Source organism: Dunckerocampus dactyliophorus, chromosome 2, assembly GCF_027744805.1.
Source record: "Dunckerocampus dactyliophorus isolate RoL2022-P2 chromosome 2, RoL_Ddac_1.1, whole genome shotgun sequence".
Classification (NCBI taxonomy): Eukaryota; Metazoa; Chordata; class Actinopteri; order Syngnathiformes; family Syngnathidae; genus Dunckerocampus; species Dunckerocampus dactyliophorus.
In genome coordinates this window covers 46,695,564-46,713,867 of record NC_072820.1, presented here as the reverse complement: position 1 = coordinate 46,713,867, position 18,304 = coordinate 46,695,564, and the positions used below count along the sequence as shown (strand labels likewise).

The 18,304-nt window shown below is 42.6% G+C and overlaps 1 protein-coding gene across 1 annotated transcript; it reads right to left on the bottom strand.

Annotated features, from left to right (window-relative positions):
* Positions 1 to 1,140: 1,140 nt before the first annotated feature.
* On the bottom strand, positions 1,141 to 17,508 carry foxk2a (forkhead box K2a). The gene is made up of 9 exons (XM_054754340.1): positions 17,015 to 17,508; positions 14,750 to 14,944; positions 14,514 to 14,655; positions 14,068 to 14,214; positions 8,477 to 8,670; positions 8,195 to 8,397; positions 5,019 to 5,255; positions 4,744 to 4,941; positions 1,141 to 2,969 (listed from the first exon to the last, which is right to left on the bottom strand). Exons 1-9 carry the CDS (start codon positions 17,308 to 17,310, stop codon positions 2,749 to 2,751), a joined length of 1,833 nt encoding a protein of 610 aa, XP_054610315.1. The 5' UTR covers positions 17,311 to 17,508; the 3' UTR covers positions 1,141 to 2,748.
* Positions 17,509 to 18,304: the final 796 nt, after the last annotated feature.

The window sequence follows — 18,304 nt, the reverse complement described above, 5'->3', positions numbered from 1 at the left end:
TGTTTTTGCCCAGTGTCTTTCTTATGGTGGAGTCATGAACACTGACCTTAACTGAGGCAAGTGAGGCCTGCAGTTCTTTGGATGTTGTTGTGGGGTCTTTTGTGACCTCTTGGATGAGTCGTTGCTGTGCTCTTGGGGCCATTTTGGTTGGCCGGCCACTCCTGGGAAGGTTCACCACTGTTCCATGTTTTCCCCATTTGTGGATAATGGATAAATCAGGAAGGGGCAAACACTTTGTGTGTGTTCATGTAATTCAAACTTTTCCCAGCGAGGGCCGCATCAGGGAGAATCAAAGGATACGGCGGCCACTTTGATATTTGACATATTGTAAAGCAACACATGTAGATATGCTAACACGTTATACATAAAGAAAACACAGCCTGCTTGTCAGCCTTGTTATCGGTGACAAAGTGATGTATTACGTTTTCCTCCACTGCTCGTTTTTCTATTTTTGCTGTTGTTCAATTTTCCAGACATTTCGACTGTTGTACTTTTTGTCATAACACTGACTTTAATCTCGTAAAATCACAACTTTTTCTCAATCTAATTTTCAAAATGGCTACTTTATTCGTTGTTACTAATATTGCAAAAATCATGTGAATGTTACATTTTTTTTCCTCATAACATTACGACGTTATGCTTGGAATTTTTGTGGCTTTTTTATATCAGTATTCTGACTTTATTGTGATATTTTTACTTTACTATTGTAAAATTGCTGCTCTTTTTCCATTTTTCTTGGTGTTTTTGTTAGTTTTCTTGTTTAATTATATTAAAATGTGCCAAGGGATGATAAAAAAAAATCTGCCACGGACTACAAATGGCCCCCGGGCCACACTTTGGACACCCGTGGTGTAAATATCTAACTTATTAGACCACCGTTGTTTCTTCATTTAAATGCCTGGTACAGCTAAGGGGCTGTCCACGCGCAAACGTTTTCAGGTCAAAACGGCTGAAGTGTTATCCTTTCAGCCTTTCGTCGTTGCCATGGAGACAAGCAAACCACTTCTTGCGTAAAACGATGACGTCGCCGTCACGTGACCAGAAGTGTCAAGCCGACAAGTCAACAAATTCGGCTGGCGCGACTCACCTGAGTCGACCTTCTCCTGGTATTTTGCTGCGTTATACTCCAAAATGGCTCGCAGAAGTAATTTCACTTCAACCTTAATGTAGACAAGCCGGCAAAGCAGAGTAAGACACGATTTATGCGCGTGCGTTTTCTTCTTCTATATTTTATCACGTGGTTCAGGCTGTGTGTTTGTTTTACAGCGCCACACGTAGGTGTGCCTTGTGTATTACATAGTTTTCACCCAGTGATCCGTCCCGGCTGAATGCAACTACAGTATTTACTAATACGACAGTGTGACGCGAACTTCTTTCAACAGGACCAAAAAAAAAAAAGTCAAGAAAAAAAACAAGAAACACACACACTCATACATACATTTACATTATATATATATATATAAATATATATAATATAAAAAACAGCTCATAGGAGTTTAATTCAAGAGCTAACATGGAGCCATTTCCATGATTTTCTTAATAACCAAAATCACTTCAGTTCTTAGCTATGGCATTACGCTGCCAAAAAAAAGTCAACTCTTATTTCTGTTATATTTGTCCAAACAAGTGTACGTTTAGAAAATAAACTGAAGAAACAAGGTTGGTCAAATATTTTTTTTTCCATGACTGTATTTTCTGTATATTTAAAACTGCAGCAACTGAAGCAGAACACCTAGAAGTTATCTTTCCTCATGTAACAGAGAATACAATCTGATTCAACTCTTTTATAACAGAGTAGCATTGAGCAAAGATACTGCCATGACCTCAACAAAGGTAAACATTTGGGGAAAATAGGGCAGATTATAAAAAAAACAAACAAAAACCAACTTAAAAGACGGTTAAGTGCAGCACTGGTCAGAATCAAGAAGCATAGAATCAGTCTTAATGTTCTTCAGTTCCATATTTCATATATAATCAGCTCAGGTACATTGTATCTCTAGATCTGTTTAACATGCAATCTCAATGAAGCATACGGTCAAATACGCACAGGAATATACTCTGTTTTTATCTTCTTATTGTAAAATATGACAAAAGTCTTTACATGTACAGTGGTGGAAAAACAAATGTCATTTGCATGAACGAGTAGAAGAGAATCCACTCAATTCCCGTTTTCCTTTAAAAAACAAAAAAACAACAGAAGACTACATTCATTTCACCAAACAAAGTTTACATACAAAAAAAAATTAAAGTGATTTTTTTGTTTCTTTTTAGTGTTCATCAAGACTTGACCAATGAATCACTGTTCTTGGAGAAATGGAGCAAAGATCCAAAGACGCATTTGCACAACAAGTGGGTCAAGGTTAGGCTAGCTGCCGATGACGGGAATGTCCACATGTCCACACGCTTCCCTCCGTGGGTGACTTTCGTGTTCCATTCCGACACAAACTTATAAGTGCTGAGATGCTACCAGGGCTGAGGCTTCAGTCCAAAAGAAGTCATCTGGAATTTTGGATTTGAATAGTTCTTTTCCTGTGCTTCAAGGGGGGGGGAAGTGTTAGGTTTTTCATTCCATGTGGAAAGGGAACATTCTCCAGTAATCTCTTCTCTTTTTTGGCACCTTAGAGTAGATGAAAACCAGTGAAGGTGAAGAGGTCAGACTGTGGAGAGCGGGGGGGGGGGGGGGGGGGGTGTTTCAACGTGTACAGGGAGGGCGAGGCTCAGGATGCAGATGGAGAGACGAGGAGGGCGCTACTTGTTCCCTACCACTTCACTAACTACCTCTTCTCCAACTCCATCTCCAGAGCAGCCACCGTTACCGTTGGCAGCCAGAGCCTCCCCCTCGTCGCCCTCCTGCGTCTTCGCCCTCTTGGTTGCCGGCGGCTCCTGCAGCTCACCGTTTTGCCTCTTGGTGGGGAGGGACGCAGAAGCCGAAGCGTGGGTGGCCAGGAGGTGGAGGGGGTTTGCAACAGCTGCGTGGGAGAATAAAAAAAAAGTTAGGCCTAGTTTGGGGCCTGAGGGTCCTTCGCATCCAGTTAGTATAATACAGTGGAAAGTTCAAAGTCAGGTACTCCCGTAGTCCTCTTATATTCACTTTTATCATCCATATTCATACAGGCAGTCCCCCTGCTTGGACGCTTCATGGTTACAACTCATAAATGATTAAAAGTGTACAAAAAGACAAGCGGTGGAAGGAAACATATAATGGAGTCACGCGTTGCTGCACTGAGGAAGGACGTCACTTCTGTTCTTTTTAGTTAACTTTTTTCCTTTCCTTTCACCAAACCTAAGGACTACTCTTCTGACTGCAGTGCATCAAGAAAAGAAAAGGAAAGTGAAAGAAATGTGGAGCAGCACTGGCTGCTCAAGGATGAAGATGGTGTTCTCAAACATGTGAAAGTAGGGCCCTATTAGATCCATTTTTTTGTTTTTTCCCCCCTCAAAATTCCGCTTTCTTTTTTTAGAATTCCATTTTGTACCTTTTGCACTTCTCTTACCAGCATAGAGTGTTTGCTTCTTGGGTTTGTGAATGAATTGCAAAAATCCTTACAGTTGCTATGCGATACATCACTACTTAAGGAATGGATGTAGCTTGGCTAACCTGTCCAATGGGATGTCAGCCTCTGCACACAGTGCTACAAAAGCTGTACTGCAAGTAATTCCAATTACATTATTAATGTAAGATATTTTTTCATGACGACTTTATTTGCACGACATCAGCGGGCATCAAAAAACGCTTGCTTACGCTAAAGCCGTAAAACACGGCGTAAACACCCAGCCTGAGTGGCACACACACACAGTGGCATCAGCATGCTCTGCTTCCATTCATGCTCTGTACGGGAGGAGTTTCCAAGTATTGTTGCCAACTTTTGCCGGTGTTTGGGGCCGCCGTTTTGTCATGTGTTGTTTGGGAGGGTGCGGCTGTATCGATTTATATTCCGATGATGCAACTACATCAATGTGTGTTCAGCAAGTTGCCATTCAGGACAACATATATCGACCTAACAGGGTTTAAAAGGTAACACGACTGCATCAATACTAGAAAATAAAGCATTGGATTGAAACACTTTTAATGATAAAGACGTTGAACGTTACTCCTGGAACAGTTTGGCTCTGCAAAGAGGACATGTTTGTGAGTTTTTGTCCTGTAAAGAGTGACTTCACTGACGCACTACACCTTGGACACCACCGGCTGACTGAGTGTTACAGCAAAGGGAACAAAGGCACTATTTCCCGCTATGAAATGTACTATAACTTCTTCAATACTTGGGCAGAGAAGTGAATGAGGTATCAAATTCAAGTTCAAGTTATGTTTTATCAGACAGAATTAATCACAGACTTGATTTAATTCAACCTGTTAATTGATTGATTGTTAATTCAACCTGAAGGGTTGGTTGCACTTTATTCCAATAAAATGTGAATGCATTTGGCATTCATTGTTGTTTACTTGTTTGTTTATATCCATAATGAATTTATACTTGATTCCCTTACAAAGAAACGACGGGAATCTAGGAAACTTCACCTGCATTGTCCAGTATGCAGGTATTTATTTCACAGTCACACTGATTCCATTTAAAGTTACTGAATGCTTCCAGATCGTATCGTTCTGAATGAACCAATATCGTCCTTGAATCATATCGGCAACCACAAATCGTGATACGAATCAAAATACTTCCCCACACGGACGTTGCTTCTCAACTACAATTTCTTTCTTTGTCTTTTTTGTGTCGTGTGTTTGGGGGTCACCTGTGCCAGCAGTGGAATTGATGGGGACCAGGTGAGTCCCATTCTGTGTGATGGCCTTTATAGGAAGCTGGTGCTGGCCGAGTGGAGCCTGTTGCATGATGGTTACTGTCGTCAGGGGGGTGGACTGAGAGCTCTGGATGATGCGACTGACTCCGCCTATAGACGAGGTTGTGATGGATGTCACCGGATCCACTTTCACTATTCACAGTAGAGACGCTACCGTCAGCTCCCAAACACAACACAACAAACGACAATGTTCAAATGCGTGTTGACACCTTTGATCTCTTGGTGGTCTCCTCCGTTCTCCTGAGGGTCAGGCTTCAATGTCGCAGCCGTCATGGTGACGGCCGGGATCTGGTGGACAACGTGCACCGTCTGCATGCTGGGCGTGGGGCTAACTGTTGTCGTCACAATGGCCGGCGTTGCCATGGCGTAAGTCACGGGCTTCATCGTCGTCTGAGGCATCTGGCGTTGCACGGCGATCAATACGGGCTGGTTAGCGAGTGGGGAACCTGTTGGGGTACATGGTTGGACAATGATGTGGGTCATTTTGGATGCTACGCTGTATCGAAGATAGGCACAGTAATTGATGTGTAAAAATGCTGTCCATGTGTGGAATGGTGCCCTTTGTCACCGATTCTGTTCAGAATTTTCATGGACAGAATTTCTACACACAGCCAAGGCATCGAGGGAGTCGAGTTTGGGGGCCTTAGCATGACGCTTCTGCTATTTGCAGACAATCAGGCTCATCAGGCTGTGACCTTCAGCGTTTACTGGGGCGGTGAAGCTTCTGGGAACAGACTCAGCACCTCCAAATCTGAGGCCATGGTTGTCAGTCGGAAAAGGGTGGATTGCACCCACCGGGGAATGAGGTCCTGCCCCAGGTGGAGGAGTTCAAGTATCTCGGAGTCTTGTTCACAAGTGAGGGAAGGTTGGAGTGTTAGGTCGAAAGGCGGATCGGCACAGCGTCTGCAGTAATGTGACTTCTGAAAAAATCCTTTACCACAAACTGAGCAGGTGAAAGGTTTCTCTACAGTGTGTGAGACCGTTGTGGTGAAGAGAGATCTGAGCTGGAAGGCAAAGCTCTCAATTTACCGGTGGATCTCTGTTCTATGGTCATGAGCTTTGGGTCGTGAAGTCAGCTTGAAGTCAGCCATGCCATGTCTGATATGATAGAGTGGAAAAAAGTTATCCTCCCAGTCAGTGTGGAAGTGGCAGGTTTTTGTGTTCTTAAGTTTAGAAGAAATAATTTTGAGGCTAACTGGTTAGCTCCTTGGCTCACTAGCAAGTGGCTATCTCGATCCCTGCAGCATAAGAGTTGCGCAATATGATGCAAACAATGAATAATAGGAGTGGAAAGGTGACTATCGGTATGTTATTTCCTGTCTACAGGGCTCTATTTATGTCAAAACCTGGATTTACAAAGTCATAAACAGGTTTTCTATGCTCCAACTACAAAAATATTTCATTAACATTGAATACTATAATCACAGAAATTCAATTATCGCGCTCGGGTCTGGAACCAATAAACGAGGGATAACTGTATATTAATTAATACATCATGCTGTTTTGTGGTTGAATATAATCTATTATATCTATTATAATCTATATATTTTATATAATATATCAAATCTACTCTAATCTATATATATCTAGGGGTGCTCTGATTGATCGGCCACCGATCAGTATTGGCAGATTTCCGTGAAAAAGCATTGGCATATCCCGATATTTGCTTTTAAATGCCAATCCCCTTCGCCGATCAGCTCCGCCTCCATTGCCAGCCTATTGTGACCATCTCCCGCTTTCCCTTCACAAAACCAAAGCAACATGTCTATCATGTGACTTCCTGTCGTGGTGAGAGTGATAGAAGTTTTGCACACTGCAAAACACGCCTCAGAACTCTTTCGTTTGGCATTTGGGGGGCGGGCATGGCAGGGTGTGGTGAGTTTTGTGATCGGTGGCTGGGCGGTGGCTAATTAGCCAAAACGCAGGACACGTGCCCGTGATAGCCCGAACAGTGGTTGGATTCATCGGACTGGATGGCCGGCCAGCCGTCGTCGCCGGTGGAGGACACCGGGCTTGCCGACTGCTTGGGGTCCTGCTGGAGCGCCACCAACTGCTCTTGCATCCGAAGTCTCCTTAAAGAAGGCGTCTGATCTGCTAAGTTTCACCAGTGATTTTGAAAAGTACTCAAGTATGTTTTTTTTCTAAATTTTATGATTGATAATGTTCTGTAAAACAAACATATTTGCTTTGTTTGAGTTGAAATAAGCTGTGAAAATCAATGTTTTTTAAAATGTTTTTCATTTATAAATGTACACTTAGTCTATGTGATCGGTAGCGGTATCGGCCGATTTCACTCATGGATGATCGGTATCGGTATCAGCAGCATAAAAACCTGATCGGAGCATCTCTAATTCTTAGTAAAAAAAAAATGCACATTTAAGCAAATTGTACATTTGTTTTGCCTAAATTATGCATTTTCAAGCATGAAAATGAGGAAATAAACTATTTAAACTCCAAATACAAGGCATTAAGAAAAAAATTGTGAGTGTAGTATTCTACGTTGGTCACTAGGTGTCAGTAATTGAGACAAGTGCTCCTTGATCACAGGAACAACAGGCTTCAATGAGCTCACAAGCACAATAACAACATGGGTTACGTACCATAATCCAGCTAAAACTCAATCTGAACCCCTTCCTTCCACACATTTCCTGCCACACACACGAGCATGGGATTTATTAAATGTCTCATTTCCTCTGACTTTATCTGCTATATTAAGTAATACAAATGTATAGGTGACTATAGGGGTGTTAGTTCATGTCTAGAGTGCTCTAATAATGTTAAAAAGCATATTTACAAGGTCGTAAAACAGGTTTTCTATGCTCTGAGAAAATATTCCATTTATAAAGAAGGAATCCTACTTTTTCCACTCATCACAGTCTGAAACCAATTTACCCCGATAAACAAGGGATCACTGAAATTTAGTTAGGAGGTTTCGACTTACACTAAAACTCAACTTACATCAGTCGAAGGAACCAAACTCGTTCATAGACGAGGAACACCTAGAATAATAAAAAATGCAGCCTTCATACTTGTGGTTTTCTTACTCTGGTCTGGACCCCCCAAAAATATCTGTAGTGTCATAGGACCACATAAATGCATACATTAAGGACATGACTGGGCAGCTTTGGCTTACGACGTAACATAACTCAACTCAAAATGCCATCTGCTGGGGTCGAATACACAGGTTATTTTTCTATTCTTCTATTTATCAGCTCTGAAAAGCTTTTGAAATGTACTTTTAAAGAGCACCGTTGCTGTACGCTACTGTATCTGACAGTGTACTGAATGCGTGAATGCGACTGAAGAAATAGACAGACATTAAAATTACAAAGCAAGAAAAGCAAGGATCTACTGTAATGCCTAATGTAATGTATGGTGAATTTACCAGGGGAGTTCTGTGCAAAGCGAGCCTCTTGGATGACAGCAAGTTTGGGCTGTAGTGTGGCAACAGAGGGGGGGGCCGGTGGAGGAGTTGGCTCCGGCTCCATGGGAACTGGGGACCCCTCTCTTGAGAGGCTGTCAGGGGTTTGCACACCACTGGAGTGAGCAGACAGCGCCCCCGTGTGGTTGGGAGACGCAGGAGCACTCCTGGAAATAGAGGGTTATTCGTTCTTGTGGCGGACACGAGTTGATTCAGTACAACATTGATACAATCTAGTGTTAGTACCTGGAGGAGAGGGGTCCTACGGGGGTTCTGAAGCAGGGCACTCCCCGAGGCCTGCGTTTCCTGAAGGCTTGTTCTATGAGCTTCCCTTCAGAAGCAGGGTCTATCCTCCAGAAGGAGCCTTTGCCCGGCTCCTCCTGAGAGCGTGCTACTTTGATGAAGTACCGGTTCAGGGACAGGTTGTGGCGGATTGAGTTCTAGACACAAGGATCTGAATGAGTCATGCATTTACTCAACATTTATATGATTAACAAATAAGTCTGCAAAAGCATCCAGGTTGACTGACAGGCTCTTAACTTATTAAAAGCGCAGGACCCCGGAACAGGTTATTTGTCTTTATTTCCTATGAGAAAGGTTGCTACGATACACTACGTGCTTGACCTTGCCTTCTCAGAAGTTAAAACTGCCAGATGACAGTCGTCACTTCTGCAGTTTTCTTATCAGGAAAACGCTGAACAACAAGATGGCATGAACATGAAAACCAATATAAACATAACAATAGAGGAGCTACTGCATTACCGTTGGCTATGCTGCACCCATGCATGTGTGCATGTGTTTGTGTCACCCCTAAGGGAATCACTGATATTTTTGCAACTACTATTGTGTGATAGTAACATGGAAAGAAACCCATCAACATCTATGTAACTAATTTAATACAAAAAATGATCTCATCTCAAGGTATTTTAAGTTTGACAGTTTGATGATTATTCAGTTCTAGTTTTTTTTTCCAGGTCCATTTCATATATAGACAACATAAACAACAGGTTTAGACTTCAGTACCACAAATGTAACTCTTGACATTAAAGTCTGCAAAATCGGATAGCTAGAGTATTGACAGCATGTATTGATACTGTACCGTGAGAGGCAATGACGCAACATAACGCTATACTGATATGCCCCAACCCTAAAAAATTCTAACAGTAGACTGTTGTGCAGGGATATTCCACTGGCGGCAAGGTGATGTGTTCACTTGGTAACCAATTAAATGCTGTTTCGAAGGAATACCTGCGGAGGCACTTTCAGAAGAAACACCAAAACTTTCACGCAGTTCGGATACACGCACATAAAAAAAACTCTGACAAACAACTACGAGCGAAGCCGATGCACAGATGATAAAGGACTGGATGATGGCTGCTGTAAACAAGGTGGGATCTGGCGACCAACTAAAAAAACAGGTAATGACACCGATCAAATAGGCATATCTGGTATCAATAAGATGCTGTTTTGTTAGCCAAGTGAGTTTATATGTGCTGTGTTACATCTACCAGACAATGTTCATTTGACTTCACATAGTAGGGTGATGAAACGTATTTGATGCATTTTTATTCTTGCTTGAAGTAGTGCTGTGGTGAAACATATTTTTAATGAATTTGAAATACTTACGAACTTACGACTAGCGAACACTCGCGGCTACGAACACAGGCCGACTGGTCTATATTTTATTTTATTTTGCCTTTCAGTCGCTCAATCAGTATTTATACTGCTACTGTACATGCTTGACCAGTAGAGGGCACTGTGACACTGCTAATGTAGCCTTAGAGCTAATGAGACCAACACAGGAAGAGTTAGACACTGGGGAAGATACAGTATAAAGCTAAATTGTACAACCCGGACAGAGCGTGTGATTAAAGTTTATGAAGAGTTAATAGGCCTGCTTAATTCTACACCACCCACAGAACACTACCTCTTTTAGAAGAGTCTAACGACGACTTGTCCTTTTTTTCAATATCTCCTCCTCCTCCACCACGACGACGTATGCTCGACCACTCCTCTTCAAAGGTAAATAACATTTATCATTACGTATTATTATATCATTATTATTGTTTTTTCATTAATTATCCTCGTTTAATATTACTACTGCATCCAAACTCATATTTACATACATACACATATACTGTATATGTATACACGTACATGTAGTATCTATATCATTGTAATATTACCTTTTCCCCTACTTAAGAACGATTCGACATAAGAACGGTCGTCTGGAACCAATTCTGTTCGTTAGTTGGGGACTTAGTGTACTGCTGTGATGCACCTTGTTTTTGTCAAATGCACTTTAAACACAGAGTTCAATGTAGTGACCAAAAGGATAAGATTGCGGGTACAGGCGGCCGTAGGGTGTCTGGGTGTGAGAAGCACTGTCATTCGAGAGAAACTCTGAGTAGAACCGATGCTCCTCCTCGCATTGAGAGGAGCCAGATGAGGGGGCTCGGGCATCTGCGTCAGGATGCCTCCTTTGTGGAAGACCCAGGACACGTTGGAGGGACTGGAGACTAATTGCAATTGACCTGCAGTGTGAACGCTACATTCACACTGCAGGTCAATTCTGATTGTTTTGCTCATATGTGACCTGTATCTGATTTTTTCATGTTATTGTGAACAGTCCAATGCTGATTTTTTCAAATGCAACTCAGGCGTCGTTCATATGTAGATATAAATCCGATATGTATTCGATTTGCAGCAGTGTGAACAATCAGGTCGCTTATACTGACCTATACTGTACGTCATCGAAAGGTATGGTTTACTGTGCAATACTTGGATAAAAGGTACTCACCAATGTAGGCAAAATTTCTTGTCATACGAAAAGTAGTTTTAAAAAGTGGCAGTGAAGCGTTGCCTGCCACCCACACGCTCCTTGGAACAGACCTTGCAGCAAGTTCTACACTAACTGCCATAGCCAAAATTCTTGCCCTCTTTCCTCTTTATCTCCTACATAGAATCATTTGGTTCAGAAAATATTGACTCCCGTTGCACAAAATCCTTGAAACTGCCACAAAGGCATTAAGGAGAGTACACAATGCAAGTAAACACTGTGTTTAATTGCGTAAATGCGTGTGACGTCGCGCTTTTGCGCATGCACGTCACTTCCCGGATGCTTTGCGCTCACATTAACATGTCACATTTTTAGGTCATGTGAACGACCACATTAAAAATTTCGATTTGAAGAAAAAATACGAATTGGGCATCATACCCTGCGGTGTGAACGTAGCCCATGTCTCTCTCAACTGGCCTATGAAGGCCTTGGGATCTGCTGGGAGGAGCTGGACGAAGTACCGTCATTTTTGGTGTATGAGCTGCTACTTTTTTCCTCCCGCTTTGAGCCCTGTGGCTCATACAGATGCGGCTAATATGTGGTCGTGTTCTGGTCTCTCAACATCTCGTGTGCTTCGGAGCAGTCATTTTGCGCTTCGTGCGCACACCCTCATCCCGGAGAACACGTGGAGATGTGCATGTGATGCTTTTTCCTGGGGATCTTGGCAGCGTGGAGCGGTGTCGAGAGTTCCACTGTCGCCAGTGGCGCCAGGAACGACAACAAAAGCGGCAGGGTGTGCAGCAACGGAATTGTGGAGCTCTTCGGTTCAGAGAGGGAAGAAAACATGTGTATTTAGTTCCCAGGAGGAGGTAGACTATTGTTTAACTAGCCGTGTTGCAAGTGCTGTTTGGTAAAAGCATTTATTTAATTAAACAATTAAAAAACCTTTCTGTGTACTAAATATCCCATGTTACGTGACACCTGCAGCTTATACACAGGTGCGGCCTATATATGTACAAATCTTTTTTCCTCTTTCAAATTTAGTGGGTGCAACTTATATACACCAGCGAACTCTATAGTCCCTGTAATATTATACTACGATTATTAGATTCCGATATAATATTACGTTAATTACGGTAGCTGGGGAGAGAGAAGTCTGGGCTTCCTTGCTTAGGCTGCTTCCCCCGCAACCCAACCTCGCACAAGCAGAAGAAGATGGATGGATGGATGGAGTTCAATGTTTGTGGAATGCTATCTTTGAAGGTCATATCAAATAGAAAGTATTCAAAATGTAGTTGCTTGGGTCAAGTGAGCATAAATGGGACAACACATGTCCGGCCGGCAGAGATGGCATGCACACAGCCATCAGGGAATGGCCAACATCCGCCTCAAATCTATGCTAATTGTATTTAAGCTTTGCAGCAGTATTTAGGCCTGTCACAATAATAAATAATCAATAATAAATCAATTAACCGCACGATAAATAAAAACAAACTTGATCATTTTGCCGGCCTTGGTATATTGACATGTACATCCGTGTTTGTTTTCCTTCTCTCTTCGATGTGTTGCCAAACGTCGTTAGCTGCCTCGTTAGCATTGAGCGCAATTGCCGGTCGGCATATTACTCACGTGGCGGGTCACCAAATGTGGAGATGTGATTCAGAACGAGACAGGAGTGGAGAATAAGTGGTATAAAGTCTTTACTCTCCACTGAACAAGCAACATCTCATTTGCTGACAACAATCACATGACCTGGAAACGGAGGTTTGTGGACCTGCCACTCTGAAATAATAACATGTTTTTTTAAATTATTTATGTTGTGACCTTCTTAAGCCACTTGATTACATTTATTTGCATTTTTCTGCCCAAGAAAATATGCCTTGTGTTGTGACTTGAGTTGCAGGATTAGCCACAGTAGACTGCATTGAGAATTATTTATTTAAAAGCAGTTCAGTTATTTTTTTGTTATTTTATTTCACTTACACATTTTCCACTTTCATCGTGTTATATTATATGGTTTAAAAATGACTGTTTTGACTTGGCTTTTTTTCTCTTTTCAATAAGCATATTTCATTTTAGAGCTGTAATTACAATACAGTGAAACAGTCAAACTGATATTTTTGCCCAAAGTTATATCGTCAGAATCTCATACCAGCTCATGGCTAGTAAAGCGGCATTTGCCTACATTTTGCCTCCGCATTGTCCCGCAATTTGCCGTGTCAATGCGTGCCGTTTATGTATTTATGGCATGCCTTAAAAGCGTGAAGAGTAGTTTGTACACTGTTTGCATTCTGTTTACGCAAAAATTACACACTTGCCGCAATTCCTGACCAAAAACTGTACGCATTGGCACGAACTGACCACGTTCCCGCACGACCTTGTCAAGCATTGTTTACGTCTAGTGCACGCCAACAGTACACGTGACGTGCATTGTTCCCACATCCGTGAAGCAGTCCTGGCATTATTTGGTCCCGCGTGACGCCACGCAACAGCAGGCATCAACCCATAGCTTCATTCATTTGTGTTCCTGTTAAGGAATAATACCCAATGTTCACTATGTACTGAAGTGCAATTTTGTTTACTCCATTTGATTACATTCTGCTTCTCAAGACCAATATGACACAGATAACCGATAACTTTTGTATCTACTTTTTTTAGATTTAACTGTAATTTGTGCACACATGGAGGTGTGAAGGGCTCGAATGAATTTGGATTTGACCAACTGTATCTGTTGATTTGTCCTCATCAAATATCATGACAATACTACTACCACACCACTACTATCAGGAGAACCACAGTATAGAGCGGAGGGAGCCACCTGTTGTGGCCCAGCAAGATGCACTGTATTCGGGCACGCGCTTGGAGCAGCCGGTGTGACGCCACGGAGGACTCTGGCAAACCTTGCCAGAGACCTGCCATAGCAGTGTTATCTAGCAGTGTTATTTTTGCCATTTTTGCTCTGCTCATACAGTACAGAAATTTGTGAATAAACTTGCATTACCTTACGTCACCAGATGAACAAACAAACACTTGTCAATAAAGTGAGCACGACACTAACCTGCCAGCCTTTATCAGCCGTTCTGTAGTAGGGGTAATTCTTGGTGATGTGGGTGTATATTCCGTTCAGTGTCAGCTGTTTATCTGGGGCCATGGTAATGGCTTGGACTATCAACTGAGCGTATGAATATGGCGGTTTGGAGTCATCCTGTAGAGAAGAAAATATGATGATATAGGAAAGAGGAAAGTGAATATTTTTGCCGTTGGTTTGTGCGCACACCGGCTCACAATCAATCGAGTTCAATCGAGTTCTGTATTCCAAAGTCTACCCTGAAGTCAGTGTTGGGCAATTTTTAGACTTCAATGAGTAACCAAGGACATTCTCAGCACATTAACATTTGTCTGAGTCTGTTGTGGAAATAAGAGCATCAGGCTCACACAGACATTACACCAACATCAGTGTCTTGTTTGATCAGGTGTCGTCTGACGTAGATCACCTTCACTCACCTTTGGGCTGTCTTCGCCAGAGGCTTCCTTGTCGTTTTCAGACTGGGAGTTGTCTGCTATAAGGTCTGAGGGCAGAACTCGACTGCTTCGATAGCTGGACAGTCCTGCCCCCCTCGGACTTGAAGGGCAGGAATTTGCCGCACTATGAAAATATTGAAATATATCATTTTATGCCCCTCCAAATTCAGATATCGTAACGAAGTCACTAGATTGATGGTGCCAACACTTAAACTCACCTGATGGTACCTGTGGGAGAAGGCAGCGGGCTCATAAGATGTGCAATATTGTCCGGAATGTTGATGGTAAGCGGTGAAATCTGAAGTTGCACAGACTTGACCGGTGATTCGGGCACATTCCTCTGCTCCTTTTTGTCCGCGGAAAGTGCCGTGAACGTGATTTTTATACTTGTGCTGGGGAATCGGAAGCAACAGCTGCAAACAAACAAGCAGAAGAAGGCATTTTAAAGTACATGGATATGCAAGTGGTCCTCATGTTTTGTGGTTATCTTTCGTGCAACGATGCACTCCTATAAACTAAAATAAGAAATAAATAAAAGAAAGAACTGTGCGCGGAAGGATACGTTAGGGGTGTCACGAGACACTCAGTTCACGAGACAAGATGATACACCAGATTGGGTCTACGAGACGAGCTTTTAACATTACTTTTAAGACAAGTACACTGAAAACATATTTTAAAAAATGACAACATATTGTAAATATAGTAGTAAATGGTCTTTCACTCGTGTAGCACTCTTCCACCTCCAAGGCACTCAAAGCGCTTTGACACTGCTAGCACATTTACCTAGCAACTGGGGGTTCAGTATCTTGCCCAAGGACACGTCAACACGATCACGGGAGGATGGAGGATCAAGCCCGCAACCTTGAGGTTGGGAGACGACCACTCTACCACCTGAGCAATGACGCCCCGTTACACTCTTCTGCACTCTGTGCATATGCTAGAGGCCCCGCCTCCACCCACCGAGACAAAGAGACTGTATGACTGACAAAAGCGCTCACTCCGTTCAGGCCGCTGTTCTATGGAACAGATGCACCAATGTACTGAAACCAATGCACAGAGTGAACCCCCGAGGAAAACAGACACACATGCACATGGCAATATATTAAGACCGGCAAAGCTTTCCGGTTCATTTTCATTTATTGTGTGATTAATCAATTTATTTACTATCGTCCCAGGCCTAATGCCCACGAGATATCTTTCTCTTGTCAAGTTTCCTGTTTAATCTTGCGAGACTGTGACACCCCTAATAGTCGTGCGTTGCTACACTGAGGAAAGATATCACTTTTTGATAGCATTGCGATAAAGAAAAGGAACGTGAAATGCGACCCCATTAAAATGCTCAGACTGTGGAGAAACGCCGATCAACACTACCTGCATGCCCGAGCCAAGCCGCTCAAACGCTATGACCGTCAAGGATAAAGATGGTGTCTTTGAACATGTGAAAATATCTGCTCCTATGAAACGGACAGTGACAACTAAGCAGCAGAGTGGTCTCATTATTGACAGGTCCTCCTCCTATTTCCAGGTGTGTAAGACAACCACAGGGATAGAAGAAACTGTTCTCATTTCATTGATTTCATTCTTGTATTTTATGTATCCTGCATGTGTTTTGCACACAGTATGAGTGACCGCGTTGTTTTTTTAGGTATAACTTTGGTATAAGTTACGACTTTAAAAAATATGTAGGGCCTCCTTCCCATATTCATATTGAAATTGACTGACGTTTAGACTCCCAATATTTCACATAATTGTGCAAGAGCTTCTTGATTTATACCTAGTGAAATTATAACTTACCTTATTGTAGAATTAGAACATAATACTGTATCAGGAGAGTGTTTTGAACTACTGTAACACAACTGTGCCACACTAAACTTGGTTGGCCTCAAAGTAGCCTATTTTTTTAAGGCCATTTTGTAAAGTTACACAATGTAGCCTGTCACATTTTTAAAATCGATTTTTTTTTAGCTTATTTGCTAAGCATGTAGCTTAGGTGCTTTACCAAACAAAACACAAAGATTTGAAATAAAATTCCAAAGAAATGCAAGTATTTAAACTGTTGACGCCAAGCTTTAACTCGGCGTGCATGCAAAAAACACAGCAATTAAAGAGAAAGACCACCAGCTTCACGTAAAAATGTGTCCCACGAACATGCATTGAGGGGTAAACGCAATGCTAATTCCAACGTACGTGCAACGTCTCGATGATACGTGTTTGCCGAAAATATACAGGCCGAACAAAACACAACTGCAAAATCATTTAGGTGACGCCGTGGAATTAAATGTAGGTAACTTCTTTGCTTGGCTACAGGCGTAAACATGTTGCCACTGCCGTATTTAGCATGGAGCTTCGGCGTGACGTTATCGTCAACAACACGTGCAACGCCGCTGCCGGACAGCAAAACAACAACACAACATTGCCACAATGCGTCAAGTACAGCCATTTAATAAGAACAACAGCAATAATAATAATGAAAACAATCCTACATTCGTGGAAGCTGCAGAGGTGGAGCCCCTCTTCTCTGGAACACCCCATCCACAAACACCCCGTTTTTTCCCAGGCATCGGAGGTAGAATTCCCCTGTGCCGGTGCCATCTTCGCCCGCCGTGAAAATCTCAAGGTGCCGCCTGGAAATGAAGCTGGAGTGTCCCATGCTGACGTCCACGGAGCCCTGTGAGGAGTTCCGGCCTATGGTCACCGACCTTTTCTTCATCAAATACTCGAATTCTCGGCCCTCCAGTCGGGCTACAGCCGACCCCGACATCCCGCTAACCACCGCCATCTTTTGAGGAGTCTGCTGGGTTTTTATAGTTGTGTTTTAAATGACGTTCAGGCAGCCGCGGTAGAGTGAAGGAGGAGGTTACCTGTGTGTATTTCTTTAAAAAAAGACCGTACCCGATTTGAAAACGCTACGACTCTCGCAAGGAACGTGCTAGGCGTGCTAGACCGACCCGGGCTACCGCCGCTCCGACCCACTGCCGCGAAGGAGAGGGAAAAAGTGAGGCGCTTAGTCCAATCAAAAGGGAGCAAACTGACGGAAGTGGATGACAGACGTACCGCTGGACAAATGAAAAGCGAGTCTGAACAGGAAGCCATGCAGTGTTTACCAATTGCAACGAAAATAAAAATAGACCAACATAGAAGTGGTTGGTTGCACTGTAGCTGACTAGCGTGATGGAAGACATGGCGATGTGGTCAAATTAGCGGATATATCTGCCTATATATATTTTTCTATTTACATACATACTTCATCCATTATACATCTACTGTGTACATCTGAGTATCTTTCTGTTATGTAGTGGATACTCCATGCTATTGCAGTTCAAGTCCCATAGAGGGCACTAGTGTATTATGCATCTGAGCGTTTATGCCGGTTGCATTGAAAAGCGACAAGCAGCGTTGCCAGACGTACGATAATTAACATATTTGTACGATAATTTCACTCTTTGTTGGATTTACGATCAATAATTTAGGAAAATATACATCCCGTAATTTACCATAATTTGACCCCATCCGTACTTGGCTATTAGGAAACACAAACATGATACATCCTGCACTTTGCGGTACTTAGGGTTGCCAGCCGGCCCTTGAACAACAGAATCCCATATTTAGAAGCAAAAGTACGCATACTGTACTGAGTTAAAAAGGGACACACTTTGTCCTGTATTACCGTGAGAGTAAAAATAGTCCGTAAAATGTCAATACATTTCATTGTCAACAGCTTGCCACAGGCTAAGCCAATTGATGCCAGCCTGTCTGATCTATCAAAGTACTGC